Source organism: Oncorhynchus mykiss, chromosome 8, assembly GCF_057628025.1.
Source record: "Oncorhynchus mykiss isolate SJ-2025 chromosome 8, ASM5762802v1, whole genome shotgun sequence".
Lineage (NCBI taxonomy): Eukaryota > Metazoa > Chordata > Actinopteri > Salmoniformes > Salmonidae > Oncorhynchus > Oncorhynchus mykiss.
In genome coordinates this window covers 51,031,742-51,046,746 of record NC_143029.1, presented here as the reverse complement: position 1 = coordinate 51,046,746, position 15,005 = coordinate 51,031,742, and the positions used below count along the sequence as shown (strand labels likewise).

General features: G+C 41.4%; 1 protein-coding gene and 1 long non-coding RNA gene across 4 annotated transcripts in view; both read left to right on the top strand.

Annotated features, from left to right (window-relative positions):
* Positions 1 to 15,005, top strand: part of LOC110530011 (fibroblast growth factor 12) — a 54,516-nt gene that overhangs the window by 22,166 nt on the left and 17,345 nt on the right. For all 3 annotated transcript variants that reach the window (XM_021612767.3, XM_021612766.3, XM_021612765.3), the window contains one exon: positions 9,979 to 10,082. In XM_021612767.3, coding sequence (XP_021468442.2) covers positions 9,979 to 10,082 — 104 coding nt within the window. The remainder of the gene's footprint in view (positions 1 to 9,978; positions 10,083 to 15,005) is intronic.
* On the top strand, positions 14,467 to 14,792 carry LOC118965522 (uncharacterized). The gene is made up of 2 exons (XR_005052890.2): positions 14,467 to 14,561; positions 14,685 to 14,792. It is a non-coding gene; the product is annotated as an uncharacterized LOC118965522 (long non-coding RNA).

Below are 15,005 nucleotides of genomic sequence, written 5' to 3'. Positions count from 1 at the left end.
ATCTGTACTACTGAGTTCAGATAAAGTTAAGTTAGGATGGGTCAGTTATCCCGGGAGAGCTTTTGTCTCGAATCCATTACGTTGTTTTAGGTGTCAAGCTTATAGTCATGTGGCAGCAGTGTGTATGAGGGAGTTTCCTAGATGTGAGAAAAGTTGTGTGTGTAAACTGTAGGGGTTCCCATGGTGCTGGAGATCAGAGGTGTCTGGTGAGAGAAAGGCAGGTTGAGGATTCCAGGATCAGAGTAGTACAGAAGGTGTCGTATGATGAGGCAGTGAGGAGAGTAGTAGAGAAAGATGGGTCCAGGGTGAGGGATCTTAAGAGGCTACCTGTGAGTAGACCGGGGCCAATAGAGAGTGATAGGAATAACGTGCTTCAGTAAGGTTGTTTTTTTAGCATTCATGGCCACGGTTGTCAATTGTACCGCAGGACTGGAATGTAAATCACAGAGGATAGATGTTGTGGTGGAAGCTGCAGAGAAGTACTTGGGTGTACGCAGTGGCGATTTTAGCAGATAAATCTTGGTGGGGCAAAAAAATTATGTGGGATGCATGCCAGCATAGCCACTACACAACACAACACTAAACAAAACATTAATTGCACTATAACGGTGACAAACGGTTAGGGCCTACATAAAGCTGTCCCAACAGCAGAGTCCCAACAGCTGTCCCAACACCTTACCACTGCTACACCTAACGGAGCCTAGTCTGGCAGCGAAACAGTTCATTCATCCTCATTTACTGCCTTTTAAAAAAACATAGCTGATATGGCTGACTTGCTTAGACAAATGTGGGTTCTACTGACAATTGAGATGTACAAACTATGGCATAAGATGACAAGCAGATAAGAGGCAATCCGTAATTTCGATTAAAACATTAATTAGCGAGCGATGACGGAGGTAGTCAATATAACTATTTGTTCAGCACTTTTGAAATGTACAGGGACAGAATTCAGAACATGGGCCATTCTTCCAGTGTACTCCCTGTACACCAAGTCAGAACCTTAGGATAAATAAAGGGGGCATATAAGCAGACAACGAAAGCTCATTTTCGATGATTACATTTCTCTAAAACAGGTTATAGGCTACATGTGCACCACCAAGTTAGAACAGTAGGCGAAATTAAGAGGTGAAAATAGACCAAATTATTAGGGTGAACGCCATTTGGGTCTTTGCATGTCAAAAAAGGTTTCACTTCAAATAACACAGATTCCTTCGAAACCACTCATTGTTGAATTTGCAAATTTCCAATTTGTTGTGTAATGTTTATGTCCGATGGCCGATGAGCAGCATACATTTTATCTATTATTTCTCGTCTTTATTTCTCTTCATATGATAAGGATTAAAAAGGATTTGCCAGTAGATTGTCGACTTGATTCATGATGATGACTGCTAGCTAAGATTTTGAAAGTAAGATGTTGACATGATCTGCTACTGTACATACAACGTGATTTGATTTCATTATGTCTGTGGCCAATGAACTTGAGCCTTCTTGGCTCTTGGCTCAAGGGCTCTTCTAATGTAACTCTATGGCAGGACCCAAAGGGTCTAAATGTTCGATGTCTACCCTTACTAAGGACTTAGACTTGAGAGCCAGTTTCTCATGAGAGACAGTTTCATCATAGTGCTTGATGGTTTTTGTGACTGCACTTGAAGAAACTTTCAAAGTTCTTGAAACTTTCCGTATTGACTGACCTTCATGTCTTAAAGTAATGATAATGACTCTTTGCTTATTTGAGCTGTTCTTGCCATAATATAGACTTGGTCTTTTACCAAATAGAGCTATCTTCTGTTTTCCACCACTACCATGTCACAACACAAATGATTGGCTCAAACGCATTAAGGAAAGAAATTCCACAAATGAACTTAACAAGGCACACCTGTTAATTGAAATACATTCCAGGTCCACCTCATGAATCTGGTTGAGAGAATGCCAAGAGTGTGCAAAGCTGTCATCAAGGCAAAGGGTGGCTATTTGAGGAATCTCAAATATAAAATAAGTTTTGATTTGTTTAACACTTTTTTGGTTACTACATGATTCCATATGTGTTATTTCTTCGTTTTGATGTCTTCACTATTATTCTACAATGTAGAAAGTAGTAAAAATAAAGAAAAACACTTGCATCTCGAGTGGCACTGTGGTCTAAGGCACTGCATCACAGTGCTATCTGTGCCACTAGAGATCCTGGTTCGAATCCAGGCTCTGTCGCAGCCAACCGTGACCGGTAGACCCATGGGGCAGTGCACAATTGGCCCAATGTCATCCGGGTTACAGGCTGACTACACCGTGCGCTCTCATTGCAAAATAAATTTAGAAATCTATATTATTCAATTATTACACCCACACTGCTCGCGCACGCCAACAAGCGTATGAGTTGCCAAGGGTTAAAATAGAAGTCAGTTCTATTTGTGACGCAGATCGTACTGCAAGTCCTGCCTCTCCCATCTCCTCATTGGTTTATAGAAGCAGGTACACGTGGGTGACTGAAAGACAAACAAGATCGGTGGCGGTAATGCACCTAATTTATGAAAGTTGCCAATCGCAATATAAAGTCCAGAGAAGAAAAGCCTGGAAGGAGGAGAGATGACTAGAAACGATTCGGTTGACCATTTTATGTGTGGATTAATTGTCGGAGTAGAGGACCTTGTGCATTTCAGGTAAAATAACAAGTCAATGTGTATATCCCAGGACAAATTAGATAGCAACAGCAAGCTAGCTAAATAGGACAACTTAGCTAGCAAGTGCAAGCTAGCTAAATTGCCATAAATGTTTAATGCTTTTCGACCTGTCTCCAAATTAATGTAATTGTTTCAGAGTTTGTTTTGATATTTTAACCTGCGTGTCGTGATCGCGTTTGGTGGGGGGGGGGACAAAATACATTTATGCACGATGGTGCACGATGGCACATGCGTGCAGCCGGTTTGGGTTCCGTGTTAGGGGAGGGTTTGGCCGGCAGGGATGTTCTTGTCCCATCGCGCACTAGCGACTCCTGTGGCTGGCCAGGAGCAATGCACGTTGACAAGGTCGCCAGGTGTCCGGTGTTTCCTCTGACACATTGGTGCGGCTGGCTTCCGGGTTAAGTGGGCATTGTGTCAAGAAGCAGAGCGGCTTGGCTGGGTTGTGTTTTGGAGGACGCACGGCTCTCGACCTTAGCCTCTCCCAAGTCTGTACAGGACTTGCAGCGATGGGACAAGACTGTAACTACCAATTGGATACCACGAAATTATGGAGAAAAAGGGGGTACATTTTTTAAATAATAATAGGAAGAAATAGAAAAACCCTTGAATGAGTAGGTGTTATAAAACTTTTGACTGGTAGTGTATATATTTTATTTTGTTTGCCCCACCAGCCCTGAATGATGGGTCGCCACAGGGTGTACAAGATTTTACTGCAGAAAATATGTTTTGAACGACAGTGTCCCGTCCTCCCAGGCTGCTGGCCTGGAGTAGGATCAGATAGGGCCAAAGTAGTGGAATAGTGGTGAGGTTTCAATGGGTGCAGGGTTATTTGGTAATTTTGCACAAAGTATAATGAATTCATACTTAAGCAATAAGGCCTGAGGATGTGTGGTATATTGCCAATATAGCACGGCTAAATGCTGTTCTTAGGCACGACGCAACGCGGAGGTGTACACAGCCCGTAGCCATGGTATATTGGCCATACAGTATATCACAACCCCCCGATGTGTCTTATTGCTATTATAAACTGGTTACCAACGTATTTAGAGTAGTAAATGTTTATATTATACCCGTTGTATACGGTCTGATATACCACAGCCAATCAACATTCAGTGCTCAAACCAACCAGTTTATAATACAGAATAGTAGGCTGATACACAGCCAATATAGTAGGTGGCAGCCTGCACCTATAACATTTGTTTGCGGATTGCCATAATACCAAAGAAGAAGAAGGAATTTACAGTTAGTTACGTGTTATTTGTGGCGTGCATGATCATGAGAAAAGTAATTGTAGTCTATCAATTGTGAGAACCATGAGTCATGAGCATGGGCTGACTTTGCTTTGCTGTACCGCGGTCCATTACAATGTAGAGAAACTCATATCAGCCAGCTTTCCATATTACCATTGCTTCATTTTATTATTTCTAACTATTTCTGTGTTGGATTCGTGGCCGTAATTTATGGAAGATGACAAAACTTTGGAGAAAACAATAGATGGCGAAGTCAAAGATAGGACAGTGGTTGCCATCTGTGGCAATATTTTCCCTAAATCAATGCTTATGACAAATCTAGCTCCAGAACCATCCATGGAGCCAGCTGGCTAATCTTTTGAATCTTTTGAATACGGTGTAGTACTTTTTTAAAATATCCAACAACAGATTAGCTAGCTAGCTAGATAAGGTTAGCAAAATAGCTAGTTAGCTATCTAGATAAGGTTAGCATGCTAGCTAGCCCTATTAGTGCGGCAGGGTAGCCTAGTGGTTAGAGCATTGGACTAGTAACTGAAATGTTGCAAGTTCAAATCCCCGAGCTGACAAGGTACAAATCTGTTGTTCTGCCCCTGAACAGGCAGTTAACCCACTGTTCCTAGGCCATCATTGAAAATAAGAATTTGTTCTTAATTAACTGACTTGCCTAGTTAAATAAAGGAAAAATAAAATAAAAATTAGTTGATGTTCATCAACTCCACTGGGAAATTACCACATCCAATTCTTGAATGTGTATACGTAGCCTTGGTCATTCTTCGGAGGTGGAACCTAAACATGCATTTCATCGCTAGGACAGGAAATTATATTGAAATATTGGCGACAACTTCCTCTGGGGGGGTCCTTTAAATGAGTTATTGGGAACGGAACTGTTGCAGTGTTCTAGGAGTGATGCTGCACTGTAAAGGGTTTTCCGTGAATTTGACAGCATGTTATAGGCAGATCAGTGGCTTGTAAAATTCTGTGTTTCATATTACAGTACACCTACTGTAATATAAATACAGTATCAAAGCAAGTACTGTGTAATGACACACAGTACAATACCATAGAATTGTCTGTATTTTATGGTAAAAATAATCAGAATGAATGAATGAATTAATGAATGAAATTCATTGAGAGGAGGGGTTTGCATTTCACTGTAGTTTACTGTAATTACGGGATTGGTGCAAGCAGGTTAACTGCTACACTGTAAAACAGTAACTTGTTTTTACAGTAACTTACTGGCAGACAGTTACCTGCAAGTTACTGTAAAAAAAAAGTGTTACTGTAAATTCCAAATAAACTTTGGTTAAACAATACATTCTTTGGAATTCAGGGTAACATACTGTAATTTGTTTTGTATTAACCAACAGGCTGCCAGTAAGATTTTTTTTACAGTGTAGGTAAAATGTTTACACATTCCAGCATAGGGCGGCAGGTAGCCTTACGGTTAGAGAGGCGAGCCAGCAGCCGGAGGGTTGCCAGTTCAAATCCCTACAATCAGGATTGAGCACCCAGATAAGTAGATCAGCATCAAACTACTTCAGTTTGGAAAGTTTGCCCCAAAAATCTTTTGGGAAGTGAGTTGTATCAAATCCTAGATTCCGTTGCTTGCCGTTGTGTCCTTGAGCAAGGCACCTAACCCCCCACAACAACAGCTCCCTGTGTGGCCACACCTCTTTAAAACATATGTATGTCTATTTTTAAGCAAAGTTACATTTCAGTTGGACCTTGTGTGCAATTGACCAATAAAGTGATCTTAATTAATATTTTGTGTTTTATATCACTTACACTTCTAGAGGCCTTAACAGAAGCTTCCAGACTGGCAGCAACTACAGGGCAAAACAGACAAAAAGGCCATGACAAAATGCTCAACCATTTGAGACTTGCTGCCACTCTATATATGTGTCCCCTATATATTTTACAATTTGTGGGGCTCTATAACCACAGGAATCAATACCTCTTACAAGGCACGCCTCAAAATATGTTAATGAGCTAGAAACAACAGTACCATATACTCACTAGTGGTCAAAGGTTTGTTGGTAAGTTGCGGTACGGTACTGTATTATGAGAGGTGGATTACAGTAATGTGCTGTTAAACCAACGTTTATTTGGAATTTAGTTACAATATGTACCTTTTTTTTGTTTCAGTAACTTACAGGTCACTTGCTTCCAGTATTTTTTTGTGTGTACCATTCGAAATACAGCAATTATTTCCCCACCCACAGCATTATCCCACAATGCACCATCATTTACAGTATGCTGCAGTAAAAACATTTTTGAGTATTTTACTGTTGATAATACCCCAAATGACCGTATAAATGACCGTTTTCCATTACAGTGTGGTTTGGGTCAGTGGTATCTGGGAAATCTTCTCAATACCCAGTAATGCTGGCCCAGGGATGGAGGAGTGCAGTAAACTGCAGTAAATAATTCAGTAAATAGAACTAAAAATACCTCCTTCTCCATTTGTACCAAATTAATAATTCCCTCTGCGAGAAGCTTCATGCTCAGAGACAGACTGAAGACGACACAGAGAGGAAAGGAGAGAAGAACCTGGCCTAGCTGGCTCATGATGTCTTAATGCTTTAATTTCTGTTTAAGAAATGATTGTATAACCAGATTGCAACCAACTGCACTGTTGTTCATCTGAAGTGCTTTTACTGATTGGAATGATTGAAAATTGGTTCATTCAACCTTCTATTATATTTTTTCTGAAATCAAATTATGATTTTGTCAGATCAATGTGATTTTTTAAATTAATGAACACTTCTAAGTTGCTTTCAACACCTTGCGCATGTGCGTTGAATTGCGGTGGGGGCAATATAGCGGCAGCAGCCTATCAGAGGAGTTGGAGGCATGGCTAATTTGGGGTGTGGCTTTCAGGTTGTAATTTTAAGAGCCTGATTTTTTTTAAGAGCCTGATAAGGTTTCTGTGTTAAGGTAGCCTTTGCTTGGTTATGATATTGTGCTTGCTAAATGTGAAGGTCTTCTGTAAAGAATATTATATTTTATTATTACAATTTTTCAAGTTGTTGAATAAACTTAGTTTACAGGGAATTTATTTAATTCCAAAGTCAAAACAAGATGGTTTGTATTTACATGAAATGTTTGTCTGTAATTGTTATTTATTAGGTTTAACCAAAGGGGAAAAGTTAAACTTGAAATATAGGTTTGTTAATAATCAAATATAACAGTTGACATTGAATCATATAGTTGGTTTCAACAAATGTAGTTTATTTCAATTGGGAAAAACAAACTCATTCACTAGTAACCAATTGAGGTATTTTTGGATGGGTCATTTTTTACATTGGTCTCTTTCAAAACCAGGTAAAGATGCATTTTTGCCATGATGAAATCAAATTATTCAAATTGTCTTGGTAAAGACGTCATATTTTGGTTGTTATCTGGTTAGATATCCAGATTACAACCAGATAGAAACTGCTTGCTAAAAACCTTTCTCTAGACAACCACCATACAACGTGACCATGATGTCTGTTTTTCCCATTGGGGAAAATATAGAACACTTTGGAATACAGTAAGAGAGAGCTGGAGAACTGTTGAGCAATAGTTACTAATAGGCATGTAGGGAGGGAGGGTTGAGAGATGAGAGATCGAGAGGGAGAGAAATGCAAAGTGAAAGCTTGGCATTCAGGACCTATTGATCTGTGTGATGGATTATTAGAATAATAGATTACCTCCACCCTTGAACTGCTCGACCTCCTGACCTCTGCTACATTATGTGATGCCGAGATGGCAGGAATAATTTACTTTCAGGAGGCGGTTTGGTTGTACTTTTGGGATCAGAGGAAAAAACTTTAACTGCATACTAGGTGTGACCAGCTATGGTGAAACCAGACATTTCAGTTACATTTATTTGGCCTCTAATTTTCCTCCAATAAAGAATGGTCCATGCTTATTCTTTAGGCAGCAAGCTGAAGGAAAATCTGACAAGGATAAACTGTTGGTTTCAGAGAACAGGAGGATTTCATGCACAAATACAAAACATTCTGTTTAATTGTCCAAAATTAGGAATTTGGTTTCTAAATGTCATGATATTTGTTGGTGGGCTGATGAAGCTGGTTTAGGGTGCAGGCGGCTGCATTTACAGTACTGAGTGGGCGTCTTATTGGTAATATGATTGACTGGCAGGTTAGTACACAATTGCAAGAGAGTGCTGGAAACCACCATTAAATTCATTAACAACCGTGTTCAATTTTGAGTCAGCAACCCGACACTAATTTCATCGCATATTCGGTTGCTCGCTCCTCTATAAGTACCTGCACAAATTGAGGCTTATGAAGCCATCGCTGGTTGTGGAAGACCAACTCTATATACAGTGCTAGTTCTTCGCCTGCTCCATCATCTCCATGGCTAATGCTCTTGTTTAGCATTAGCTGTTAGTGCAGCTGAGAGAGCCTTCTCTATCTGTCACAGTAAGCCCCCCCCCCCCCCCACTTTCTCCCACCAAATTTCACCCAAAGGATGTCCCTCAGGATTATAGGAACTGCCCTTCCCATTTGCACGGCCCAGCACTTTCTAAACTGTCCCGGGGTTGTATTATCTACCGAGCCCATATTAGCGCATCAAACAGGCTTACCTTCCTTTTTGGATTCGCCTTGGCCGATTACAGCTCCTTCAGAGGGCTGACATTCCTAGGAGTTGGCGTTCTTGAGTCACTTTGACACGTTTGTCTGCCCTTTTGAAGAATGAATATTTCTGGAAATCTTTTTACACTCGCATATGGCAGGTTAGGCCAGCTTTAGCTGGTGTCTGTCAGATATTATAGATGCGTGAGTTACAGGCTCGTCGTTAACGCTTGCCTAGTTAAATAAAGGTTAAATAAATCAAATGAAATAAAAACTCAATGTTTGCCAATGTCTTTGCATGCTTAAAGGACATGATTGTTGAATCATTCGATAAAGTAGACAAAAGCAGGGTTTTCTCTTACGGATTCGAATGTAGGACAGCTCCTGTCTCATTAGTTAAGTCACAGTTGTTGAACAAGTCAAATGAGAGCTCTGGCAGCTATTAATCATTTCATGATTTCTACTCCACACGTCCTACCACTTCTCTGATCTCAGGCAATGGCAATGTAGGTCTGTCTGAGGGCACTGCATCTGATCTGATTGAACCCTACAATATGTCTGTGCGGTTGATGGCTGATGTAGCGGCAGCTCTCGTCCAGAACATTCTGTCTCACGCTCATGAAGTCATGCACGAATCCTCGGAGAGACAAGTTTTGGTCATCAAAGCAACAGAGGGAACCCGTCAGAAAGTGCAACCGAGCGACGGATGAATGAAAGAGAGAGCGAGAAAATGGAAAAGAAAGGAAAGTATGAAGTGGTGGACAACCCTGCCACATTGGGCCCAGAGTACAGTAGCTGAAAGATCCAACAAAGCCTTTTCAGTGTAAGTATATATCTCCTGCCTGGAGATCCTCAGAGGACAATTTATACTATAGCTAGGCGAAAGCGGCATGTCGATTTTTATTGAGTGAAATTGAATCTGCTGGGCGGACGTAGACGTGTGTTGGCACCTCTCCTCTAATCCCTGTGAGCTTTATCTGAGCTTTATCTGATTCCGTCACCACTTACAATCTTCTTAGTGCTTGTGCTGTATCCCTAACCACTCAACATGGAAATTCACCACTAGAGGAAGTCCACTTTAGGAAAGAGTCCACCTGAGAGAGGGATGTCCACGTTTTGTCAAATATTTGAAGACCACTTCAAAAGGAGTGTCCACTTCAGAGGGAATTCTGCCTCAGAAGGAAAATGCATGCTGTATAACTGCAATGTCAGCCACTGTTCAAAAACCCCACTTTAAGAGGTGCCATACAGGAACATCAGTCAGGTCACACTGGTGTCAGAAGTGGGATCCATCTCCCGGGTAATTCAGTTATAATTGCGCACAGCAGGCCTTTCACAGGTAAAAGTTAAATACTAGAAGTGCGAGGTCAAAAGGTCTCCGGTGAGTAATACCTGTCTTTTCTCTCTCTCTCTCTGTCTCTGTCTCTCTCTCGCTCTCTCTATCTCTCTCTCTCAATCTCTCTCTCTCAGCACTGTTTAATCTAATTCCTGTGGGTCTGAGGGTGGTGGCCATCCAAGGGGTGAAGGCTGGCCTCTACATTGGAATGAACGGAGAAGGATTCCTCTACAGCTCAGTAAGAGCCACCGCCTCTCACAGGCGTGTGTGTATGTGTGTTTGTGCCTGTTTGTTTATGAGTCCATGCGTGTCTTTTTGTGTGTGTATGAATACATGCTAATGTTGTGCAGTGTGCATGCATATGTTTTTGTATTTGTTGTTCTTGTTTTGTTTCGTAAAATGTTTTCCTTCATTGTACATTACCACATTCATTCTACATTGATACATATCAATTTCTGTATTTTTGTGTGGAGCTGTGTAAAACACTTGTTTTATTGTGCAATAATTGCTACCTTGTTCATTATTTCTTTCTAGTACCTTGCATGCACTTAATGCAAACTTTAGAGAAAAAGACTAACTGCCCCTAAAATCAAACTTCTCCTTTGACAACTGCCTATGTGGCATCAATGTGTCAGAAACATTTATTCTTGTGTGAAATGTATTTATTTTTTCATTTTTTATTATTATTAATATTTTTTTCTCCCCAATTTCGTGATATCAAATTGGTACAGTCTTGTCCCATTGCTGCAACTCCCGTACGGACTCGGGAGAGGCGAAGGTCGAGAGCCATGCGTCCTCTGAAACACGACCCTGCCAAGCTGCACTGCTTCTTGACACACTGCTCGCTTACCCCGGGAAGCCAGCCGCACCAATGTGTCGGAGGAAACACCGTCCAACCTGCGACCGTGTCAGCGTGCATGCGCCCGGCCCGCCACAGGAGTCGCTAGAGTGCGATGGGACAAGGGAAACCTGGCCGGCCAAACCCTCCCCTAACCCAGACAGCGCTGGGCCAGATCTGTAGTGACGCCTCTAGTACTGCGATGCAGTGCCTTAGACCTCTGCGCTACTCGGGAAGCCCTCTTGTCTCAAAATTGACTACAAAGTGTAAATAGGATAGTTTTGGTCATGAAGTCAGTCTCGTCCAACACAGAGTTTGTAAGTGAGTTCGTTACGACTTACTGGAGGGTTGGGTATGGGCTACTTACAATTGAAGTTGGAGGTTTACATACACCTTAGCCAAATACATTTATACTCAGTTTTTCACAATTCCTGACATTTAATCTGAGTAAAAATTCCCTGTCTTAGGTTAGTTAGGATCACCACTTTATTTTAAGAATGTGAAATGTCAGAATAATAGTAGAGAATGATTTATTTCAGATTGTATTTCTTTCATCACATTCCGAGTGGGCCAGAAGTTTACATACACTCAATTAGTATTTGGTAGCTTTGCCTTTAAATTGTTTAAATTGGGTCAAATGTTCTGGGTAGCCTTCCACAAGCTTCCCACAATAAGTTGGGTGAATTTTGTCCCATTTTGTCCCATTCCTCCTGACAGAGCAGACAGGTGTAACTGAGTCAGGTTTGTAGGCCTCCTTCCTCGCACATGCTTTTTTAGTTCTTCCCACAGATTTTCTATGGGATTGAGGTCAGGGGTTTGTGATGGCCACTCCAATACCTTGACTTTGTTGTCCTTACGCCATTTTGCCACAACTTTGGAAGTATGCTTGGGGTCATTGTCCATTTGGAAGACCCATTTGAGACCAAGCTTTAACTTCCTGACTGATGTCTTGAGATTTTGCTTCAATATATCCACATAATTTCTCCCCCTCATGATGCCATCTATTTTGTGAAGTGCACCAGTCCCTCCTGCAGCAAAGCACCCCCACAACATGATGCTGCCACCCCGTGCTTCACGGTTGGGATGGTGTTCTTCGGCTTGCAAGCCTCCCCCTTTTTCCTCCAAACATAATGATGGTCATTATGGCCAAACAGTTCTATTTTTGTTTCATCAGACCAGAGGACATTTCTCCAAAAAGTACGATCTTTGTCCCCGTGTGCAGTTGCAAACCGTAGTCTGGCTTTTTTTTATGGTGGTTTTGGAGCAGTGGCTTCTTCCTTGCTGAGCGGCCTTTCAGGTTATGTCTATATAGGACTTGTTTTACTGTGGATATAGATACTTTTGTACCTGTTTCCTCCAGCATCTTCACAAGGTCCTTTGCTGTTGTTCTGGGATTGATTTGCACTTTTCGCACCAAAGTGCGTTCATCTCTAGGAGACAGAACGCGTCTCCTTCCTGAGCGGTATGACGGCTGCGTGGTCCCATGGTGTTTATACTTGCGTACTACTATGTTTGTACAGATGAACGTGGTACCTTCAGGCGTTTGGAAATTGCTCCCAATGATGAACCAGACTTGTGGAGGTCTACAATTTTTTGGCTGAGGTCTTGGCTGATTTCTTTTGCTTTTCCCATGATGTCAAGCAAAGAGGCACTGAGTTTGAAGGTAGGCCTTGAAATACATCCACAGGTACACCTCCAATTGACTCAAATTATGTCAATTAGCCTTTCAGAAGCGTCTAAAGCCAAGACATAATTTTCTGGAATTTACCAAAATGTTTAAAGGCACGGTCAATTTAGTGTATGTAAACTTCTAACCCACTGGAATTGTGATACAGTGAATTATCAGTGAAATAATCTGTCTGTAAACAATTGCTGTAAAAATTACCTGTGTCATGCACAAAGTAGATGTCCTAACCGACTTGCCAGAACTATAGTTTCTGTGGAGTGGTTGAAAAACGAGTTTTAATGACTCCAACCTAAGTGTATGTAAACTTCCGAATTCAACTGTACATGCCCACTTTTGCCGATGATGCCCAATTGCCCAGAGACAACACATTGTGGTCTTTCCCCAGCTGCCATGTGGACATTTGTTGTCAAGTTTGCATATGGGTGCCACGCACGCACATTTCACTCGGCAAATTGGAGGGATAATTGGCTTCCATAAAGTTGATGCAAACCTCCAATGCATTTCAACAATATTGCCAAATGGCCAGGAATGGATTACCTCCGACACGGTCACTTCTGCCGCATGTCAACCGTGTAACCGCTGGTGTTGGTGAGTACTTTAGCAAAGTAAATAGCTGGTACTAGCTAGTAGCGACGTTTGGTTATACAACATTTTTTGATAACGCTAGCGAGCCAGGCTAGCTATGATACCACAGATGAAAGAGGAATGATACTGTACTGTAGCTAGCTAAATGTATGAAGCTAACGTGTAATGTGATGTAGCTTGTCAGAGGAAGATATGCAGCTCATGTTAGTTAGCTACCTTGCTAACAGCTAGCTAATCAGAGGATGTAGCAAGCTTGCTTTCAATAATGTTTCATCTCGAACTGGCTAGTTAACGTTAGCTGGCTGGCCAACTCATTTCAACTCATGCAAATATTTATAACTTACCCTGATTTGCAAGAGTTAGCTAGCATTTGGGGTCTCCGTCTGCTAACCCAAAACAACATGCCTGTTCTCATAAAAGTTGATTGTGTATTTTCTAGGGCAAAAATAAATATAGCTATGGCTCTGTCAGCAAGCATTCAGCAAAGTACACAGTTGGTTGCATATTAACTGTGTCAGCATCACCGGCCTTAATCTATTTTGTCGTGACAGCCCCTCTATTAGCATATAAATTACTTCCAAACTAAAGTAAGATATTTTTCTCGCTAAATGTTTATTGATGATATTTTATTTCATTCACAGGCTACGTACAAAACCTACCATATCAGGAGCCGTTACAGAAGGCTGAGGCAGTGGCCAGACACCAGTCCTGCTTCAGAGTAATGGAGGACACTTGAATAAGGTTGGTCACATTTGATTTGGTTAAAAGTCCTGGAATTCACCTAACCACCATTGATAATGTAACCAGTGCTGTATGATGGAGGAAGTCTCCAAAAAATCTGAGGAAGGCCTGAAACATTTTCAAAGACTCCAGCCACTCAAGTCATAGACTGTTCTCTCTGCTACCGCACGGTAAGCTGTACCAGAGCGCCAAGTCTAGGACCAAAAGGCTCCTTAACAGCTTCTACGCCCAAGCCTTAAGACTGCTGAACAATGAATAAAATGGCCACCTGGACTATTTACATTGACCCCCCCCCCCTTGCTTTTTACACTGCTGCTACTCGCTGTTTATTATCTATGCATAGTAACTTTACAAATTACCCTGACTAACCTGTACCCCCTGTATATAGCCTCGTTATTGTTTATTTTGTAAATATTTTCTTAACTATATTTAATCAACTGCATTGTTGGATAAGGGCTTGTAAGTAAGCATGCCACGGTAAGGTCTACACATGTTTTATTCACTGCATGCAACAAATAAAATTGGATTTGATTTTTGTACAGTATGTGTGTCTTGTATGTTGTAAGGAGGTGCCCCCTTCCACTGTGCCAATGGACTACTCCTGGGCCTGAGTGAGTAATGTCAACCAGTCAGTGCCATGCTGGCACGTGTCCCTTGTGAATTAGCTGTGAATCATAATCTCTGATTGGCTATGTTCAACAGTGTATTTACTGTTGGCTTCCATGACTGTATGGTGACAGACTTTCTCTCTCCCTCCCTCTGTGATATAAGAGCTGGGTCAGATATAGGAGCCTAAGTCAGGCTCCTTTATGACCAGTATCTGTGAGGAGGGACCTGGAGACGATCTACGCTGCCACAGACATCAGGTATTGGCAAACACCTCAGAAGGGACAGAAGTTGATAAGTAATAAGAAATTACTAAATACTTGTGATGTACTATCACTCTTTCAATACATGTCACTCATCAACTCATCCTTGTTTTACTACAGGTGGAAGACAGAAAGAGGTGCTTTTGAAATGGAGTCCTCAGGTTGATACTGATGTCTGAACCGGGACAGAGATCTTGCACTCAGCATTCAAATTATACAAGATATCTATTACTTGTTGTGGTCTTTTGTTATTATTGAATCGGACTGTACTATCCATGTGGGACACACACACACCATACAGAAATTTATAATATTTGCACATTGTTATATTAGCAGAACACTGCTTCTATAGTGTTATGTGAAGTAGGGTTTATTCTACATGGAACTGTTACACTTGAACGTTATCTACGTAAGTGGCTCTGGATAAGAGCGTCTGCTAAA